The sequence below is a fragment of the Chiloscyllium plagiosum genome, unplaced genomic scaffold (genome assembly GCF_037043375.1).
Source record: "Chiloscyllium plagiosum isolate Xiang-an unplaced genomic scaffold, Cpla_swu_hap1 HiC_scaffold_14, whole genome shotgun sequence".
NCBI classification, from domain to species: domain Eukaryota; kingdom Metazoa; phylum Chordata; class Chondrichthyes; order Orectolobiformes; family Hemiscylliidae; genus Chiloscyllium; species Chiloscyllium plagiosum.
In genome coordinates, this window is record NW_028270152.1 from 45,287,801 (window position 1) to 45,308,394 (window position 20,594).

Genomic DNA, 20,594 nt, shown 5'->3' on the forward strand with positions numbered 1-20,594 from the left:
ACTCCCAGACAATTTCCACTGTCCATGCATTAAGACTACTATATGGTCTCAATGCACATCTTTGGGGGCATGCCCAGTCTCCAACCATCAGGAGACCAGAAGATCTGGTCCCTTATTATCTATTTCCTAACAATATCTTTGAATTATTTAATAAGCATATCATTGCAATAAATAATTAGTATGCAGCTTTCACCGGGAGATCAACTGAAATGTATTGTTAAACGTATTGCATACAGCAGCTAGAGTAAAACAAGGGAATCAAGTTATTAAAACCTTTCATAAATTGTAAAAAATCATTGTCCTTTTCTGTTGCTTGAAACATAATCCTATTACCTAAGGCACTTTAAAATCTTTATACTATTTTACCATTTTAAATAATTATTACTGACATATGTATCGTGCTCCATATATGTTCCATTTGTTAATTTTTTTAAAATGGGTAAAATATTACATCTTAATTTGTTAGAAACGCTAACCTGTCAATGATTCAAATAAAAAGAAGACAGACAAAGTTTTCCACATTTTCTTCAAAGTGTGCGGGATAGAGCAGCAAATGACTTTTGCTCATGAAGTTTGTAGTTTCTCTCCTATGAGGACGTATGTTTGATAGCTTTGTTTGGAATTCAAATCTTACCTCGTCTCCAGGTGTCCAACACAAACATTGACTGGTTACACCTCCAAAACCTTACAGTGACATCTGTGGAAAGCAGAAATTCAATCACGGACTTATAAAAGCTACCTTATTTGCGTTCAGCCTAAACGTAATTCAATCCATGTGTTAAGAAATATGATATTCCAAACCGCAGCATTTTCCATGCTTCCAACCATACTCTAATGTCTGATTTATACACCTCAAATCTGTTACAGCTTTTTCCCAAACTGCTTGAAGAGGAAACATGACAAGCTCAGAAAAGATCACATTTAAGAGAGGATTTTCTTAAAGCTATGGACACCAGTGTAATGAAATGCAACAGATTTCCTGATTGACAATTGACATAGTAGTGCAGGAGGTGGTGGTGAGAGGTGGTTGGCTTCTATAGCCCTGCAAGAATAGGAAACATGATGAGTAGGGCCACTGAATGAGGGGGGAGCTGAAATGTGATCCTTCTGATGACAGGTTGAGAAGCAGAGATTCAGGCAACGTTGTGTTGTGGCATAAATCAGGCTTTATATTGTACTGTAGTGGATTCCCTCTTGTGTTTTTTTTATTATTGTAAAACCATTTTTAAAATTCAGTCCACCTTCAAGATCAGGTTAGTGGTGCACAAGGTTTTTGTGCACCCGTTTGACCAATGTTCAAAAGTAGCTCAATTTGAGCATACCTTGTCAGAAAAATTAGGCTGTATCATTCTTTAGAGGGTTACAGCCTTGACGTTTAGCAAAATTAACACCTCTTCTGAAGAAGTATTTTCCTGCTTTGCCCTTCCATTGCTTCATTATGATGCTGTCGGGTCTAATGAAATACAGGTAAGGATAAAGAGTTGAAAAGTTTGAGTTGTTTTTCATCAGACAGGAACGTAAAGTTACAGGAGTAAGTCAGAAATGTGAAAATGTGAAAAAATTGAGGCAGATGGAAACAAATTGGTCCCTGTGGCAGAGTCCACGACAAGAGGCCATAGATTAAACAGACTTGATTTTCAGCTGAAGTAAGATTTGTTCAGCCATCCACAGGCCCATTGTGCTGAAAATGTATTCTTTATTTGCTTCGAATAGGAGAGATGTTGATTTGACTGAATTGACAACTTGAAAATTCTGAAGGGTTGATGAAGTACATGCAGTTAAAATATTCACCTTTGTCATAGAGAAATAAAAACTGGCCAAGGCATTGCCCAAAGCAGAAATGGTTAGAAATTTTCAAGAAGTGCAATATGTCAGGAATTGGTTGGGTAAATCTAACTTATTTTTAAGAGAGGAATAAGAAAGACATTGGAACTTAAGTATAAAATGGCTGTATAGCTTTGAGACTTTGTAAAGGAAATTGCACACTTTTTAGAAAGAAAACAGTGTATTTAGGATGATGTATATTGATCTTCAAAGGAACAAAAAGGAAAAGTTAAGAGAAGTATTGACAAGTACTCTTGTCAGTGTACTGTAATGCAAACTAGTCTTGATTTTGAAGTGAAAAGAACTCACATCAACTCAGAACTATATATTGTAACTGTACAGTATTTTGATAAACACATTTGAATTCCACTTCATATGTCTGTCATGGTTTAAATAAAGTCAGCAAATCTGCTGTGAAAATGACTTCCTCAGAAGTTGATCACATAGTATCAGTCTCCAATTGACTTGGCAAATTTTAAATGCATTCACTGTCCCAGAAGAGCTAATCTTCTGCTACAAGAACACCTCTGGCAAAAGGAAATTGCTTGACATCAATCATTCTTATCCCTGAGCAATTGCCCAGAAAAGCTCTCAACATTAGAGCAAAATCATATCCTTCAATTCCTCCACAATGATAACACATAAAGTAACATGTACATTATCATAGTCTATTACATAATAATAATTATCATTATACCAAGAACACATATAATTTCAGTTGTCTTCACAGTTTAACAGGGTTACATATTGATTCACATGTCATGCTAATGGCCTCCAATAGGTCTCACAACACTGGTTGACATTGTAAAGATATACATAAATATTTATGTGGTTATCATGAAGTTTTCTTAAATCAGCTGACCCAAGGAGGAAGCTCTGAATTGAGCACATACTACACCGTGGCAAAAGGATCCTTGGGCTGTGGAAACATTTAATCAGCCACTGACGTCTGAATAAAGGTAGAAGTGGAATATTTTAATGCAGGTAAACATGATATTTTAAATAAATAACCATTTATGTTGTATACTTATAATTCAAGTTAAATCATTAAAGAGGACTTTTTTTCAATTACATCCTCTTTTCTACAAATTGAATATAAAAAGTTTACATTTATTTAGCTCCTAACTACCTCTCTCACAAGCACATTCAATGCATTTTACAAGCAAGAAGTGAACTGCTGTGACTACAGTAAACCAGTAATCACTTTGTAGATAGCAAGAGCCCATAAAGAATAGGTAGATAAACAACTAGTTCGTCTGCTTTGGAGTTACTGGCTGAGGAATCAATATTGCCCAGATCATCAGAAAGACTGTCAACTCTCCTTTAAATTGGAGACTATGATCCTTACTGTCCAGCTGGATGGGTGGAACAGCTTCATAATTATCATGTGACAATAAGGGGAGTTGTACTACCTGACTGTCTGCCTCTCTTCTGTGGTTATGACTGTACTGAGGGGTTCCTAACTGACAAACTGCACAGAAGAGCAGAACTTTCCTGGGGGCTTCGGATCCTGATTTTGGGACCAAATAGAGGACCTGCACTCACCAAATTTGACAGCCAACAGCCACAAAACCTAAACAGCACCCCTGAAAGAGAGTTGGGTGCTGCAGAGGTACGTTGGGGAACTGCAAAATCAAAGTATCTTTGGGTAGGTAATTAGAAATAATAAGTTCAAGATGGCCATAGAGGAAAATTCCTACTCAATGAAGGGGAAAAATATATTGGGGCTATGAAACATGCCTTTCCCACTGAAGGCTGCTTCATGCGATCATGGAGCCTATTGCTGTGATGGCACCCTCGGTTGTCACAGAGACGCTACTTTCTTGAAGGCCCCTGTGGAGTAGGCAGATGATTCAGGCACCACTCTACCTCCTGCTCACCACTTCCCCAGCTGTGTCAAGGAAACATCCCGATGTGGTCCTCACTTTTTCACTCGACCCTCTGCCCCTATTTCTATGACTCTCAGTTCAGTAAAATTCAGGCTGCAGTGACAGGTGAGATTGTGGCTCTGATATTAATCTGAAGAAGGCTCTGTGCTAAGGATGAGGAGAGCAGTGGAACTGCATAAGGAAATCTGGGAGGTCAACTAAATGGTTTAAAGTTTGCAATCACAGCTGAATTGTTCCAATTTGTTTTGATTTCTTGTTATGCACCTTCTAACTATAGATTGAGAATAATACAAACCCATGTGGTTTGAACTCAGTGACAAATAAAGAGTGAAGGCATAAGTGTAAATTGGAGGTATTCAGGACGAATGGTAGTCATAGAGTATGAGGAGGACTAAAAGTAATGATGCCCAAGAGGAATTTCTACCAGGAATAGTTAGGAGGAGTAGGGGGATTGTCACTTCAGCCAAGGACATAAAAAACCCTGAGACTCTCACTAAGTAACTATTATTAGAGGTCATGATGTGGTGGTCCTATTAGATGTAACCTGGTGTTGTATGATTTTTAGAACGGTTGGAGGTGGCTGAGAAGTTGGGCGCAGCAAGAACACTGTTTTCAGGTCATTCTTGTAATGTAGGAAGTGGTTTAATGCCCAAACCAGAGAAGGAAAAGTTCAGCTATATGCTGTATTTTTAGCTACCGCCACCTTCCCCACCTTCAATGCTTTTGTTCTTGTTCAGTCACTGTCCGCAGGCTCTCAACTTGCAGAAGCTCTCAGTTTCCTTCCAGTTTTACTCTTTTTTTAAATAAGCAATGGTGGTTTAGAAAGCCTGTGTTGGAACATGATAATAAAAGTAAAGGTCAATGGAAATTTATCCAAATATCATTACCAAGGGCAAAGATGCACCCTATTCTCTGCTAACAGGTCACTAAAAGCATAGATTATGCTGATGGACTCTGCATGCTCCCACTCCATGGGCAACTGAGTGTGGACATAACCATAAAAGAGAGTCAAACAGTCAGGTACTATGACTCCCTTTATCAACTGTGTCTGGACCTGTTGATGTTCAGCTTGGCCAGACCCCTTCCTCCAGTTTCCACACACTTAATCACCTTCCCATTTAATCAATCTATGTTGATACTCTAATCCTTATTCAATGTGACGCATTAGCCTCATGGTCAAGTACACTGTTTCGACTGGCTGAGTGCCTCACCTTTGCTCTCTCATTGATCTGTTTTCTCCCCATTGTAAAAGAAGTGATTGCAAAATTGCAAGATTTTGAACTGGTCACTGCAAGTGATTGAGTTCACAGATGTACACAGGTAAGTGCCAAACCTGCATCCCTCTTGGTCAGGGATGGAGAGGTAGGAAGCTCACAGATAGTTGGTGATAGATAGGATGATCGGGTGGCTGTCTGGCTGCGAGTTCTAAAAGTGCATCAGGTGGAGCAATGACAGGTGGAGTACACTCACAATAGGCTGCAGATATCTCTGACAATTTGATACAACAATCTTTGCCAACCAAAGCATTGTTCTTTTGTGAAGCATAACAATCCTCTGCCCATAAATGCTGAGGTACAGGTATTTTTCTTGAATATGTGACATTTTGAGCTAATTTATCGAAATTAAACACATTGATATGCACAGTTTCTATGCAGTTTATTCAAGATGGCACCAGAGCATGGCAACATTTTGTGAGCTGTCTAAGCTGATTGTATTCTTACAGATCTTATAATCATTCTGCTCTGCTAAACCTCAATTCTAAATGTATTCTTTACTCTGTTCTACCTCCCTAATGCACTTTGTATGGTCTGACCTGCCTGTACTGCATGCAAAACAAAACATTCACTGTACCTTGATCCATGTGACAATAACAAAGCAAATCAAATCAAATGTCTGCAGTATAAAAAAGAGGCCATTCAACACAAATACCCTAAATACCATTGTTTATGCTTCACAGGAACCTTCTCCCATCTCAATTCATCAACTAGGCAAAATAACTTTATTCCCTTATGTGCTTAATTAGCTTCCCAAAATATTTGCAAAATGTCTTGTCTTTAGCATGTATAACTCAGCAAAATGCAGGAGACAGCAACAGTAGAAATATGCTTCTACGCAATATTTTGCCCAAGAAGGGTTAGATTCAATATGATTTGTAACAAAGTGGGACACAAGTATCGGGTGACAAGCACTTGGCAAAACTTATTGGAGCCATTTATTTGTCATTTCAATACATCAACAACAATGGATACTATAAAATATATCAATAACTATCATCTTGATGGGTTATAGTTGTGTAGAGAGATAGCTAATAGAGAATACTGTGGCTGCAATCATATTTAAACTAACATCTTCTACTGCCAGTCTTTACTGCCATCTTCTGTTCAGGGGAGTAAATCTCAGACAATGGTAAATTTTCACTCACTTGGTGAAATTTAATGACAGAAAGAACAAGTGGGCAATATTGCCATTTGGATGAAAATGGCTGGCTAAATGGAATACACAGTGAAGGGAGGTGCAGCACTTGACAAATCAAGTGTTGGTGTAGAATGGATGAAGGTGCTGATTTCAGCGTCAGCTGATGGGAGTATACACATGGCATCACTTTCAACTGCTGCCAGACCTTGCTTCTGAACTTGCAGTGTTGCCATACCAACCTATGCCAGGCCCCACCTATGTAAAGAGAGTAACAGGACACCTGAAAGACAGCTAACAACCCCCAACAGAGAAATATCAATCCCCTGACAGAGATCCATCAATCCCCTGACAGAGTTCCATTAACCACCTGTCAGAAATCCATTAACCCCGTGACAGAGATCCATCAACCCCTTGACAGAGAGATATCAACCCCCTGACAGAGATCCATTAACCCCCTGACAGAGATCCATCGACCCTCTGACAGAGAGATATCAATCCCCTGACAGCGAGCTATCAACCCCTGAGATCCATCAACTCCCTGACAGAGATCCATCAACCCCCTGACAGAGAGATATCAATCTCCTGATAGAAAGCAATCAACCCCTGAGATCCCCTTGGGGCAGCATGGTGGCTCAGTGGTTAGCACTTCTGCCTCACAGCGCCAGGGATCCGGGTTCAATTCCAGCCTTGGGTGACTGTCTGTGTGGAGTTTGCACGTTCTCCCCGTGCCTGCGTGGGATTGCTCCTGGTGCTCCAGTTTCCTCCCACAATCCAAAGATGTGCAGGTTAGGTGAATTGGCCATACTAAATTGCCCATAGTGTCAGGTGCATTAATCAGCGTAAATATAGGGTCGGGTTGGAGAATGGGTCTGGGTGGGTTACTCTTTGGAGGGTCGGTATGGACTTGCTGGGCCAAAAGGCCTATTTCCACACTGTAGGGAATCTAATCTAATCAATCTATCAATCCCCTGACAGAGAACTATTAACCTCCGACAGAAATCCATTAGAGAGATATCAATCCCCTGACAGAGATCCATCAACCCTATGACAGAGTGATATCAATCCCCTGACAGAGATACATCAATCGCATGACAGATTTCCATTAATCTCCAACAGAGATCCATCAACCCCCTGACAGAGTTTCATCAATCCCTTGAGAGTTCCATCAACCCCGTGACAGAGAGATATCAATCCCGTGACAGAGATCCATCAACCCCCTGACAGGGAGATATCAACCCCCTGACAGAGATCCATCAACCCTCTGACAGAGAGCTATCAATTCCCTGACCAAGAGATATCAACTCCCCGACAGAGCTACCAACCCCCTAGACAGAGTTAACAGCCTCCTGACAGAGCGATATTAACCCTCTGACAGACAGCTAACAACCCCCTGAAGAGATGCATCAATGCCTCTCACAGAGAGCTATCACCCCCACCAACAGAGAGCTATCAACCCCCTGAACAGAGTGCCCAGAATAAGAGCCAAATAGGAGCCAACCACTACCGGACTGAGACTCTTCAAACCCAGAGTAATAGACCTCAACCAGTAAATAAAAGCCTCAATCCCAGAATAAGAGACTTCAGCTCCCAAACTAATGTATCTTTCCATCCCCCCCCCCCCCCCCCCCCCCCCCCGCACCAACACAAATATGTTGACCTTGATGGGTACATATTTGCAATTTAAAAAGAGTTCACAAAGTGGTGAACACTTCTCACACACAAAAGAGCATCTGAGGGGCCTAATAGTCAGAGTACGACTGGAGGCCTGGCCCATGCTGATCCCCAGGCTGAGGAGAATATTCCTCCCTGTTGTTGTTGCCATAGCAGACAGAAGAATATCTGACAGAGTAGCCAGAAGCCACAGCCATGCTCAGATAATGGGGATGACAATCCAGACCTGGCATGCTGTGGTTGTCAGCTTGTAAGCATGTAGATTCCTGCATCGAGAGGGTGGCAACACTAGAGAAAGTAAAATCTACCAGATTAGCTAGCGGCTGCTAGATCTGCCATAAGTCTGTGCAGCAACACTTTGATCATTAGCATTATGTTCTCAGAGGCCAGGTGAGAATGGAATAAAGCCCCTGCACTCCTCTCCAGGTGACTCTAGTAGACAGGGAGATGTTATGGTACACTGAGATGGTGGCGGAGTAGCAGCATCTTACCGAGGCTACCACCCAAGGTGCTCTGATGAGGTACAGGTACTTCTCAGCTCCTCTGTCTCAACCTCAGAGGAGGGGCAGCACTTATACATAAGCCCCTCAGCATATCAGGGCTGTTCTGATCTTGGGCACCAAGGGGATCTCCCCAGGGTCATCACAGGACACAATCTATCATGTCCAGCAGCCTACCTCTCCTCAATTATACACATTGGGCCCACATCTCTTTGTAGCTCTGAAACGTGCATCAGAAAGCACATTTTAGACACCCCCAGGTGATAGATGGTTATAGTTTCCATATTCCTGATCAATACTTCTGTTTGACTATTGCTGAATCCTTTCTTTTAGTAATTGTTGTCTTCTCACTTGCAGTATAAAACCTTGCATCATCATCATCTTACTGTTTGTAAGGAGATAGGTAGAAAATGGGCCTTTCCATGGAAGGGATAATGTGCATGGAGAGGCTGGGTGATGGATCCCTGATGGATCCCAATAACTAATAAGAGCATTGAGATAAATTGGCAATGCACGTTGGAGGTCTTATGCAAGAGTCACTCAAGGATATTACAACTGCTGGAAGTGAGTGTAACTGCGATTATCACAGGGCTGCCTGTGCTTCACTCCATGACTGATGCCTTTGGTGTAAGCTTTCTATCATATGCAGAACCAACACAGTCTATTCTGAACATCTAATTTGATTTTTTAAAACCTGAATCCATTAGGCTGAAATAAATGACTTCTCTTGTGGATTTAAATCATTCCGCTATCTAAGAGGAATAAAAGGAAGTTTGTGGAGATCCATAGTGATGAGGGTAAAGGTGGAGGTGAGCTGGTGCCAAAGAATGGTGACTTCCATTCCAGTGGCAGTGGTGAAAGGGACTCATGCCTGACCACCAAGCCCATGGCCTATGGTGGAGCACTTAACAAGTAGGATTGTAAAACTGAACACGTTTTTTTATTTCTTTATTTTTCTGCCTTTATATTCTATGTTTTGGTTTATTTTTCTGTGTTTTAAGATGGTGTCAGATAGCAGTAACATTATACAACACTTTTCAGTCTATTTTGTAACAAAATACAGGTAACAATAAATAAATCAAATCAAATCAAGTCAGTTGCGAATCCATGTCCTTTCCTGAAATCAATGTAAATGCGTATTATCAACTAAATAGATTATTCAAAAAAAAGATACTGATTATCTCAAACTCTCAAAGTATCAAACATACCACCCTTTATTTAGTTAACTGCTTCCTTCTCCCAATCATCTTCATCAGATAAATGTGGCTCATCCAAGTCTTCTGGCTACAACACTTTCCCTCTCTCGAATGATAAGCTGTGTAGCAGACAATTATGAGCGTGGAATCTTCAATGAAGCGCTCTGCATTGTTCCATTGGCAACAGTTAAGGCAACAAATCAATCCTCGATAAACCAATTGTCTGCTTGATTGTGGTTTGGGTCAACCTGTGTACTGTTCTTTAGCTGCAATGCAAGGCTTTCTCATCAGCATCAGTACACAAATCAAGTTGGCACACTTTGTTCCAAGGAGCCATCTGTGAAATCATGCATGGAACTGGACAGATTTGCCATCTGAGGGTGTTGAAGTACTGAGACTTCCATGACAGTTCCTTGAGAAGAGGCACATATCTACAGGATGTGCTTCGGGTAGTTGCACATCACATGGATGTTAATTTCATAGAACCTCTTCATGTTCATAAAAACTACTTGCTGTTATGAAGGAGCTGATGGCTTTACAGATACAACTGATTACACCCTGCACATGTGAATAGACCATGGTGGCTCAGTGGTTAGCACTGTTGCCTCATAGCACCAGGGACCCGGGTTTGATTCCAGTCTCGAGTAACTGCCTGTGTGGAGTTTGCACATTCTCCCCGTGTCTGCGTGGGTTTCCTTCAGGTGCCGCAGTTTCCTCCCACAATCAAAAATGTGCAGGTTAAGTGATTGGCCATGCTAAATTGCTGAAGAAGGGCTCACGCCCGAAAAGTCGATTCTCCTGCTCCTTGGATGCTGCCTGACCTGCTGCGCTTTTCCAGCAACACATTTTCAGCATGCTAAATTGCCCATAGTGTTCCGGGATGTGTCAGTTAAGTGCATTAGTCAGGGATAAAGGTAGAGTAATGGGGAACGGGTTTGGGTGGGACACTCTTCAGAGGGTCGCTGTGGACTTGTTGGGCCAAAGGGCCTGTTTCCACACTGTAGGGACTCTATACATTACAAAGGTCCCAAACCAATACTCTGCTTTGCCTGGGAACTATCGGGATCATTGCAGTATTATAAGAATTGTCCATACATTTGAACAAGGTCTGGGCCACCTACTTAATGTAGCAGTGATTAACTCAATGGGGACATTGCATAGCTCCCTGGTGGACCTCTGGAAGGAACCAAATATGAAGAAGTCCAACTTAGTTGTGTCTTTTGATACACTTGATACTGGGTGCTTACCATATCCCACGAGTCATAACTTATCCTGCAGCATTATACAAAAGTCACACTCTGACATCAGGTGGTTGTTTGTGGTTTCTGGAAAATGGTGGGACTTGACACAACCAGAGTTCAGTCTGACTTCTTCATTTTCCTTGAAGTGCTTCTATAGCTTGTCTGGCTGCAAGCTGCACCTACAGGATTTGTTCTTCTGGTGCTTGGTCCACTATTCCTCTTCACCTCTCCTCCTCCATTCAGGGATCCAGGAGTTTCATGGTTTGATAAATCCTGCATCTTTTTCAAAACCCCTTTACTGGTTGATGACTTTGTCGGGCACATACTGCAATATAAATTAGCAACCTAACCACCTTCAACTGCTTCTTTAATGACATTTCCACCACCATTTAAAGTAGGGATGTTTGATAATGATTACACAATGTTCAGCATCATTTTTGACTCCTCAGATACTGAAGCACAAAATCTTCACAATATCCAGGCTTAGGCTGAAAAATGGCAAGTAACATTCATACCACAAAAATGCCAGGCATCAACCATCTCCAATAAGAGACAATCCAGCCACCACCCCTTGACATTTCAGTGGAATTACCATCATGAAAATCCTATTATTGAAATCTTAAGGATTACCATTGACCAGAAACTTAACTGGAACAGCCATTTACATATATGGTGACAAGAGCAGTCCGTAGGCTGAGAATACTGCAGTAGATAACTTATCTCATGACTCCCCAAAGTTTGTCCACCATCTACAAGGCACAAGTTTGGATTGTGATAGAATATTCCCCACTTTACTGGATGAGTGGAACTCTACAACACTCAAGAAGCTCAAGAAACACAGAGAGACCTTAGAGTGCAAGTTCATACTTCCTTGAAAGTGGAGTCAGCAGGTAGATAGGGTAATGAAGAAAGTATTTGGTACCCTTGTGTTTATTGGTCAGTGCATTGAGTATAGGAGTTGGGAGGTCATGTTGCAGCTGTACAGGACATTGGTTAGAATACTTTTAGAATACTGCATTCAGTTCCCTGCTATAGGAAAGATGTTAAATTTGAAAGAGTTCAGAAAAGATTTACAAGGATGTTGCCAAGGTTGAAGGGTTTGTGCGACGGAGAGAGGCTGAATAGGCTGATTTATAAAATCATGAGAGGTATGGATGGGGTGAATAGTTTTCCCCAGGATAGGGGACTCCAAAACTAGAGGGCATAGGTTTAAGGTGAGATGGGAAAGATTTAAAAGGGAGTTAAGTGGTAACTTTTTCACACAGTGTGTAGTACATGTATGGAATGAATTGCAAGAGGAAGTGCTGGGAGCTGGTACAATTACAACATTGAAAAGGTATCCGGATTTAGAGAGTATTACAACACGGGGTAAACCCTCCTGTTTAATTTAAACCAGCAACACAGAAAAGATTTATCCCCTGCAGTAATCTGTGAAACTTCAAGAGGCCAAGAACTATTTAAAGTAAAAATTAACAACTTTATTTCTTAAAGTATAACTGAGAATAATTAACTAACAAATATTTACAACTCCTTCCGCTAACCTATCTTTTACTTTCCCCTCTACAATAAAAATCCGGATTAAGATTTACAAAACAAAACTTCTTATCTCAAAACCAAGCAGCTTTCTGTTCTTCTCTGTATTCCTGTCTTCTTTTCTTCTTCTTGGGAATTCTCTTCACAGGTTACTGATCAATAAAGGTACCTTTAAGAGAGCTATTTTTTGGGCAGTCTCTACATGCAGGTGGTGTGGCAATTCTCCTCCCAACTGTTCAATTTTCCCTAGTCTTATACCCCCCAAAGCATTGGATTGTGTCATTGGCTTTTAAGATTGTCAATATGCTAAATTCAAACTTGATTGGAATTTGGTATTTTTTCAGAGTATAATTTAAACTGATTTGCCTAATTCAAATCTGTTTTCATCTCCAGGCAACCCAGCTAATCTAGCTTTCAACTAAGTGTTACATTGTTACCTTATAAAGAACACTTGGTGTTGTCAGGTAGTTTTGCTAGCCTTTAACTCTCTTAATGGTACAGTACACCCACATCTTCATAACAAGGATATAGGTCAAATGCTGGCAAATGGAACTAAATTAATTTAGGATACCTGGTCGGCATGGACCGGTTGGGTCAAAGGGTATGTTTCAATGCTGTACATCTCTATGACTCTATGACTAAGCTTGACACCGTCCAAAACAAAGCAGTTCACTTGATTGGCATCACATCCCCAAATATTCAGTCACTCCACCATCTATATTGACCAGGACAGTCTTCGTGTCAGGCGTTTGAATGAGGAGAATTTGTTAGATGTGTCCAGATGTTTTTCTTGAAACAATATGTATCTGGTCCAACTAGAAAAGGGGCCATACTAGACCCAGCATTAGGAAACAAGTCCAGCCTGGCGATTGAAGTTTCACTGGGGGAGCATTTCAGGAATAATGACCATCATTCTATAAGTTTTAAGTTATTTATGGATAAGGCTGGTCTTCAGTTGAAGGTACTAAATTAGGGCTAATTAACAAAATATTAGGCAGGAACTGCAGAATGTAGATTGGAGGCATCTGTTTCAGGGTAAGTCCATATCTGGTATGTGGGAATCTTTTAAAGGCCAGCTGATTAGAGTGCAGGACCAGCATATTCCGATGAAAATAAAGGAAAAGAATGGAAAGATTCAGGAACCTTGGATGACAAGAGAAATTGAGAGTGTTGTCAAAAAGAAAAAAGAAACATCCGTAAGGTTTAGAAACTGAAGATAGACAGAGCCCTCAAAAAATACAAAGATAGCAGGAAAGAATTCAACAAAGATTTAGGAGGGCTAAAAGGGGCCATGAAATGTTTTTGACAAGCAGGATTAAGGATTAAGGGGCAAGCGAGTAGCTTGGGAAAAGGTAGGTTCACTCAAGAATGAAGGGAATTTATGTGTGAAGCCAGAGGAAGTGGGTGAGGTCCATAATGAATACTTTGCATCAGTATTTACAAATGAGAAGGACATGGCAGACGCTGAGTTTCAGGAGTGGTATGTTGTTATTGTAGGCCATGTCAATACATAAAAGGAAGTGTTGGATGTTTTGAAAAGCACTGAGATATACAAGTCCCCAGAACCTGATGGGATCTATCCCAGAATGCTGAGGGAGGCAGGTGAGGAAATTGTTGGTGCCTTGTATGAAATCTTTGTATCCTCTTTAGTCACTGGAGAGGTACCAGAGGACTGGGGAATAGCCAACGTTTTTCCTTTGTTTAAGAAAGACAACAGAGATAATCCGGGAAATTACAGGCCAGTAAGTCTTACATCAGTTGCAGGAAAATTACTGAAGAAGATCCTTAGGGATAGGGTTTACCCCCATTTGGAAAAATATGTACGTAATAGCAAAGTGGCTTTGTATGGAGAGGGGAAGGTTGTGTCTCACAAACCTGACTGAGTGTTTGAGGTGATTGATAAGGGCAGGGCAGTAGATGTTGTCTACATGGATTTTACCAAGAACTTTGACAAGGTGCCTCATGGCAGGCAGATATAAAGGTAAAGTCACATGAGATCTCTAGTGAGCTGGTAAGATGAATACAGAACTGGCTTGGTCATAGAATACAGAGAGTAATGGTGAGACAGTATTTTTCTAAATGGAGATCTAATACCAGTGGTGTTCTGCAGGGATCAGTCCTGTTGTTTGTGAAATATATAAATAATTTAGAGGAGAATGGAGGTGGCCAGGTTAGTAAGCTTGCAAATGACACAAAAATTGGGGGAGTGAATAGTGAGGAGGATTGACAGAGGATACAACAGGATATAGAAAGGCTGGAGACCTGGGTGGAGAAATGGCAGATGGACTTTATCCAGACAAAAGCATGATGATGCATTTGGAAGATCTATTGCAAGAGAGAACTATACAGTAAATGGCAGAATCCCGAGTAGCATCAACAAACACAAGTATCTTGGCATACAGGTCCACAGTTCCTGAAAGTGACACACAGGTAGATAAGGTGGTCAAGAAGGCATCTGGCATGTTTGCACTCATTGGTCAGGGTATAGAGTACAAAAATTGGCAAGTCATGTTCCAGCAATAAAGAACTTTATTTAGGCCTCATTTGGAATAATGTGTATAGTTCAAGTCACCATACTACCAGAAGGATGTGGAAGCTTTGGAGAGGGTAAGGAAACAGTTTATCAGTATTTTGCCTGGTTTGGAAGATATTGACTATTACGAAAGATTGGAAAAACTTGTTATGTTTTCACTTGAACATCAAAGGATGAGGGTGAACTGATGGATGTTTACAAAATTATAAGAAGCATGGATAGAATAGATAATCAAGTGTTTTTCCCAAGGTAGAAATGTCTATTGCTGGGAACAAAAGGTAAAAGGGATAAGTTTAAAGGAGATGTGAGAGATACAGAACTTGTCAGAAAGTGATAAGTGCTTGGAATACTCTGCCAGATGAGGTGATGGAGGCCATTATAATAACAATGTTTAAGAGGCATCTTAGTAGGTTTTTGAATAAGCATGAAATAAAAACATATGGACCATGCAGAGGGTAAAGGTTTTTCATTTAGAAAGGCATCATGTGTCCACACAGTCTTGGCGAGCGGAAGGGCCTACTTGGTATTCTATGACCAAGCCAGTTCTTCATTCTTCGTTCAATGCTCAGTGGCAGCAATGTGTACTATCTCCAAGATGCACTGCAGCAGTTCACCAAGGCTCTTTGAACAGCACGTTCCAAACCATTCCCACTTCCATCTAAAAGGACAAGGGCAGCAGATATATAGGAATAACATTCCTGATGAAGAACGTTGACTCTCCTGCTCTTCAGATGCTGCCTGACCTGCTGTGCTTTTCCAGCATCACACTTTTTGACTCTGATCATCAGCATCTGCAGTCCTCACTTTCTCTTGTAGGAATAACACCATCTGCAAGTTCCCTTCCAAACCACTTGCCATTATGTTGATATGCCTTCAGTATTGCTGGGTCAAAATCCTGGAATTCCTCCCCCCCCCCCAAATGTCTACATAAGTATTAAAAAAGGAGGATTTGCGACTGGATCTAGTAATAGGGATTGAGCCCTAACAAGGAAAGTGGGGATAAGAATAGTATGGGATAAGGAATAGACAGGAGAAAAGCAGCAATAAAGAAGTAGCAGAAATATTAAATAATGGTTTTGTTTCAGTATTGATCAGGGAAATAGTTCAAGAGGGCATGGCATCAAAACATGAAATGATAAAAACTGTACATAAAATATGTGGAGAAATATTCAATAAACTAAACTAAAGCTCAAGAGAATAAAACCATGGTTGGGAGAGATGTATCTGTAAATTTCAATAGAATCAAGAGAAGAGAGAGCAGAGGTGCTGTTACACACTTTTAATAATTCATTAGTAAAGGTTGTAGTCCCAGAGGAAAGGCGGGTAATTAATATTTTTCATATATTTAAGAAAGGAAACAAAACACATCCAGTGAACTACAGGCCAGCCAGCTTAACATTAATAGCAAGAAAAGTATTGGAACTCCTATTTCAGAACAAAATGGAAAAACATCTAGAAATCAAAAATATGATAATGAATGCTGTGGTTCTGTTCGCCGAGCTGGAAGTTTTTGTTGCAAACGTTTCGTTCCCTGTCTAGGTGACATCCTCAGTGCTTGGGAGCCTCCTGTGAAGCGCTTCTGTGGTGTTTCCTCCGGCATTTATAGTGGCCTGTCCCTGCCGCTTCCGGTTGTCAGTTTCAGCTGTCCGCTGTAGTGGCCGGTATATTGGGTCCAGGTCTATGTGTTTGTTGATGGAGTTTGTGGATGAGTGCCAAGCTTCTAGGAATTCCCTGGCTGTTCTTTGTTTGGCTTGCCCTATAATGGTAGTGTTGTCCCAGTCGAATTCATGTTGCTTGTCGTCTGCGTGTGTGGCTACTAGGGATAGCTGGTTGTGTCGTTTCCTGGCTAGTTGATGTTCGTGGATGCGGATCGTTAGCTGTTTGACAAACAGGAAGATGTTGCATAATAGACTAATTAATGTTGCATAATAGACTAATTAATAAGGTGAGAGTATGTGGAACACATAACTAGGTAGCCTAAAGAAAGGGAGCAACCTCACAATGATGTTATGAAGCTGCTCCCTTCTGGGTACAAAAACCAGAGTGTGAGTGGAGTTAGTTGGTTTTTAAAGACAGAAATATGAAGATAAGCATGTGACATAACCTAACTAGAATTAGGCAACAGAATATGAAATAATTTTTCAATAATGTAACTGTAAGCTTAGAGCCTGGAAAATCTTTAATAATGATGTACTGTAGCATTTAGTCTTAACATATAATACTCAGTGTTCCAAGGAAGCCAAACCTGAAGATGGTTTTTTGATCTTTTTGACCAGTCTGCCTTAAACCCAAACTCTTCATTGTGGGCATCAAACCACATCACATAAAAAGCAAAAGCTGGAAAAATGAAGGCTCCAAGTCCCTTCTGTACAAAGTCCCTGACTTGAGATCAGACAGTGAGACTCATCAGTTTGTATATATTAAGTAAATTAAGCTAATAAATTTTCCATGTATTTTCCATGTATGTCTTCTTGCATTCATTTTGATCAAATTGTAAAGAATCTATTAGGTACATTCAGCCCAACAATACAGATGCCAACCTTTGTGGATAGAGCATAGCGCAGTACAGGCCCTTCAGCCCTCGATATTGCACCGACCTGTGAAATTAATCTGACGCCCATCTAACCTACACCGTTCATTATTATCCATATGTATGTCCAATGTCCATTTAAATGCCCTTAACGTCGGCAATTCTACTACTGTTGCAGGCAGGCCATTCCACACCCCCTACTACTCTCTGAGTAAAGAAACTACCCCTGATATCTGTCCCAAATTTATCACCCCTCAATTTAAAGCTATGTCCCTTCATGTTAGCCTTCACCATCCAAGGAAAAAGGCTCCCACTGTCCACCCTATCTGACACTCTGATTATCTTGTAAGTCTCGATTAAGTCTCCTCTCAACCTTCTTCTCTCCTATAAAAACAGCCTCAGTTCATTCTGCCTTTCCTTATAAGACCTCCCTTCCATACCTGGCAACATCCTAGTAAATCTCCTCTGAACACTTCCCAAAGCTTCCACATCCTTCCTATAATGCAGTGACCAGAACTGCACGGAATACTCCAGGTGCAGCCTTACCAGTATCTTGTACAGCTGAAGCATGACCTCATGGCTCCGAAACTCAATCCCCCTATCAATAAACGCCAACACACCATGCCTTCTGAACAACCCTATCAATCTGGGTGGTAACATTCAGGGATTTATGCACCTGGGCACTGAGACGTCTCTGTTCATCTACACTACCAAGAATTTTACCATTAGCCCAATATTTTGCATTTCTGTTACTTTTTCCAAAGTGAACTACCTCACACTTTTCCACATTAAACTCCATTTGCCACTTCTCAGCCCAGCTTTGCATCTTATCTATGTCCCTCTGTAACCCACAACATCATTCGGCACTATCCACTATTTTACCTTACTTAGTGTCATCTGCATATTTACTAACCCATCCTTCTACACCCACATCCAGATCATTTATAAAAATGACAAATAGTAGTGGCCCCAAAACAGATCCTTGCTGCACACCACTGGTAACTGAGCTCCAGGATTAACATTTCCCATCAACCACCACCCCGTCTTCTTTTAGTTAGCTAATTTCTGATCCAACCGCTAAAGCATTTTAAATCCCGAAACTCCGTATTTTGCTCAATAGCCTGCCATATGGAACCTTATCAAACGTTTTACTGAAATCCGTATGCACCACATCAACTGCTTTACCTTCATCCACCTGTTTTGTCACCTTCTCGAAGAACTCAGTAAGGTTAGTGAGGCATGACCACCTCTTCACAAAACCGTGTGACTATCCCTAACCAAATTATTCCTTTCCAGTTGATTATAAATCCTATCTCTTTTCACCTTTTCCAACACCTTACCCTCAACCGAAGTAAGGCTCACTGGCCTATAATTACCAGGGTTGTCCCGACTGCCCTTCTTAAACAAGGGAACATTTGCTATCCTCCAATCTTCTGGCACAACTCCTGTCGACAACGATGACATAAAGATCGAAGCCAAAGGCTCTGCAATCTCCTCTCTGGCTTCCCAGAGAATCTGAGGATAAATCCCATCCGGCACAGGCGTCTTATCTATTTCCAGATCTTCCAAAATTGCTAAAACCTCCTTTTTGTCAATGCAAACTACATCTAATCTTGTAGCCTATATCTCCGCACCCTCGCTAACATTGCCCTTTTCCAATGTGAATACTGATGAAAAGTATTCATTAAGTGCTTCCCCTGTTTCCTCAGATTCCATACACAAGCGATTGACTGTGTGGAGTTTGCACGTTCTCCCCGTGTCTGCGTGGATTTCCTCCGGGTGCTCCGGTTTCCTCCCACAATCCAAAGATGTGCAGGTCAGGTGAATTGGCCATGCTAAATTGCCCGTAGTGTTAGGTATAGGGGTAAATGTAGGGGTATGGGTGGGTTGCGCTTCGGCGGGTCGGTGTGGACTTGGGCCGAAGGGCCTGTTTCCATACTGTAATGTAATCTAAAAAATCTAAAACTTTCCACTACTATCTTTGATTGGCCCTAATCTTACTCTAGTCATTCTTTTGTTCCTGATCTACCTATAGAAAGCCTTAGGGTTTTCCTTGATTCTATTCGCCAACAACTTCTCACATCCCCTTCTGGCCCTTCTTCGCCCTCTCTTTAGATCTTTTCTGGCTAACTTATAACTCTCAAGCCCCCTAACTGAGCGTTCATGCCTCATTCTCACATAAGCTATCTTCTTCCTCTTGACAAGAGCTTCAACTTCTTTAGTAAACCATGGCTCCCAACAACCACTGCCCTGCCTGATAGATATATATGTGTCAAGGATCCGCAGTAGCTGTTCCTTGATTAAACTCCACATTTCATATCTGTCCATCCCCTGCAGTTTCCTTCCCCATCCTATGCATCCTAAATCTTCCCAAATCGCATCATAATTGCCTTTCCCCCAGTTATACCTTTTTCCCTACAGTGTATACCTATCCCTGCTTATTGTATTGTAAACATAACCGAATTGCGCCAAAGTGCTCACCTACTTCCAAATCCAACACCTGGCCAGGCTTTCCCCAGTACCAAATCCAATATGGCATCGGCCCTTATTGGCCTGTCTACACACTGTGTCAGAAAACCCTCCTGCACACATTGAACAAAAACTGACCCATCTACTTGAACCATATTATTCCCAGTCAATATTGGGGAAGTTAAAGTCCCTCATAACAACTCCCTGTTACTCTCGCTCCTATCGAGAATCATCTTTGCTATCCTTTCCTCTACATTCCTGGAACAATCGGAGGCCAACAGAAAACTCCAACAGGGTGACCTCTCCTTTCCTGTTTCTAACCTCAGCCCAAGCTACCTCAGTGGATGAATCCTCGAATGTTATCTCAGCTGCTGTAATACAACCATTGATTAACAATGCCACACCCCTGCCTCTTTTACCATCTTCTTGCTGAAACATCTAAATCCCAGAATCTGAAACAACCATTCCTGTCCCTCCTCTCGCCATGACTCTAAAATGACCACAACATCGAAATCCCAGCTACCAACCCATGCTGCAAGTTCACCCACCTTATTCCGGATGCTCCTGGCATTGAAGTACACACATTTCAAACCAACGTCCTAATTGCCAGTGCCTTCTCATGGCAAAAGTGAGGACTGCAGAAGCTGGAAACCAGAGTTTAGATCAGAGTGGTGCTGGAAAAGCACAGCAGGTCAGGCAACATCCGAGGAGCAGGAAAATCAATGTTTCGGGCAAAAGCCCTTCATCAGGAATGAAGGGCTTTTGCCCGAAACGTCAATTTTCCTGCTCCTCG

At 41.3% G+C, this 20,594-nt stretch overlaps 2 protein-coding genes across 5 annotated transcripts in view; one reads left to right on the plus strand and one right to left on the minus strand.

Moving 5' to 3' along the window:
- LOC122559258 (cadherin-related family member 3-like) overlaps positions 1 to 4,533 on the minus strand; it is a 91,428-nt gene extending 86,895 nt beyond the window's left edge. Inside the window, exons 1-2 of one of the 2 annotated variants that reach the window (XM_087994406.1) lie at positions 4,426 to 4,533; positions 635 to 697 (exon numbers count right to left, since the gene is read on the minus strand). In XM_087994406.1, the coding sequence (XP_087850532.1) occupies positions 635 to 662 (28 nt within the window). In that variant the 5' untranslated portion in view covers positions 663 to 697; positions 4,426 to 4,533. Of the gene's footprint in view, positions 1 to 476; positions 607 to 634; positions 698 to 4,425 lie in introns of those variants that run through there. The other variant, XM_087994405.1, reaches the window with a different exon arrangement.
- Positions 1 to 20,594, plus strand: part of LOC122559053 (putative uncharacterized protein C3orf49) — a 115,927-nt gene that overhangs the window by 76,343 nt on the left and 18,990 nt on the right. The gene's annotated exons all lie outside the window — the stretch shown is intronic.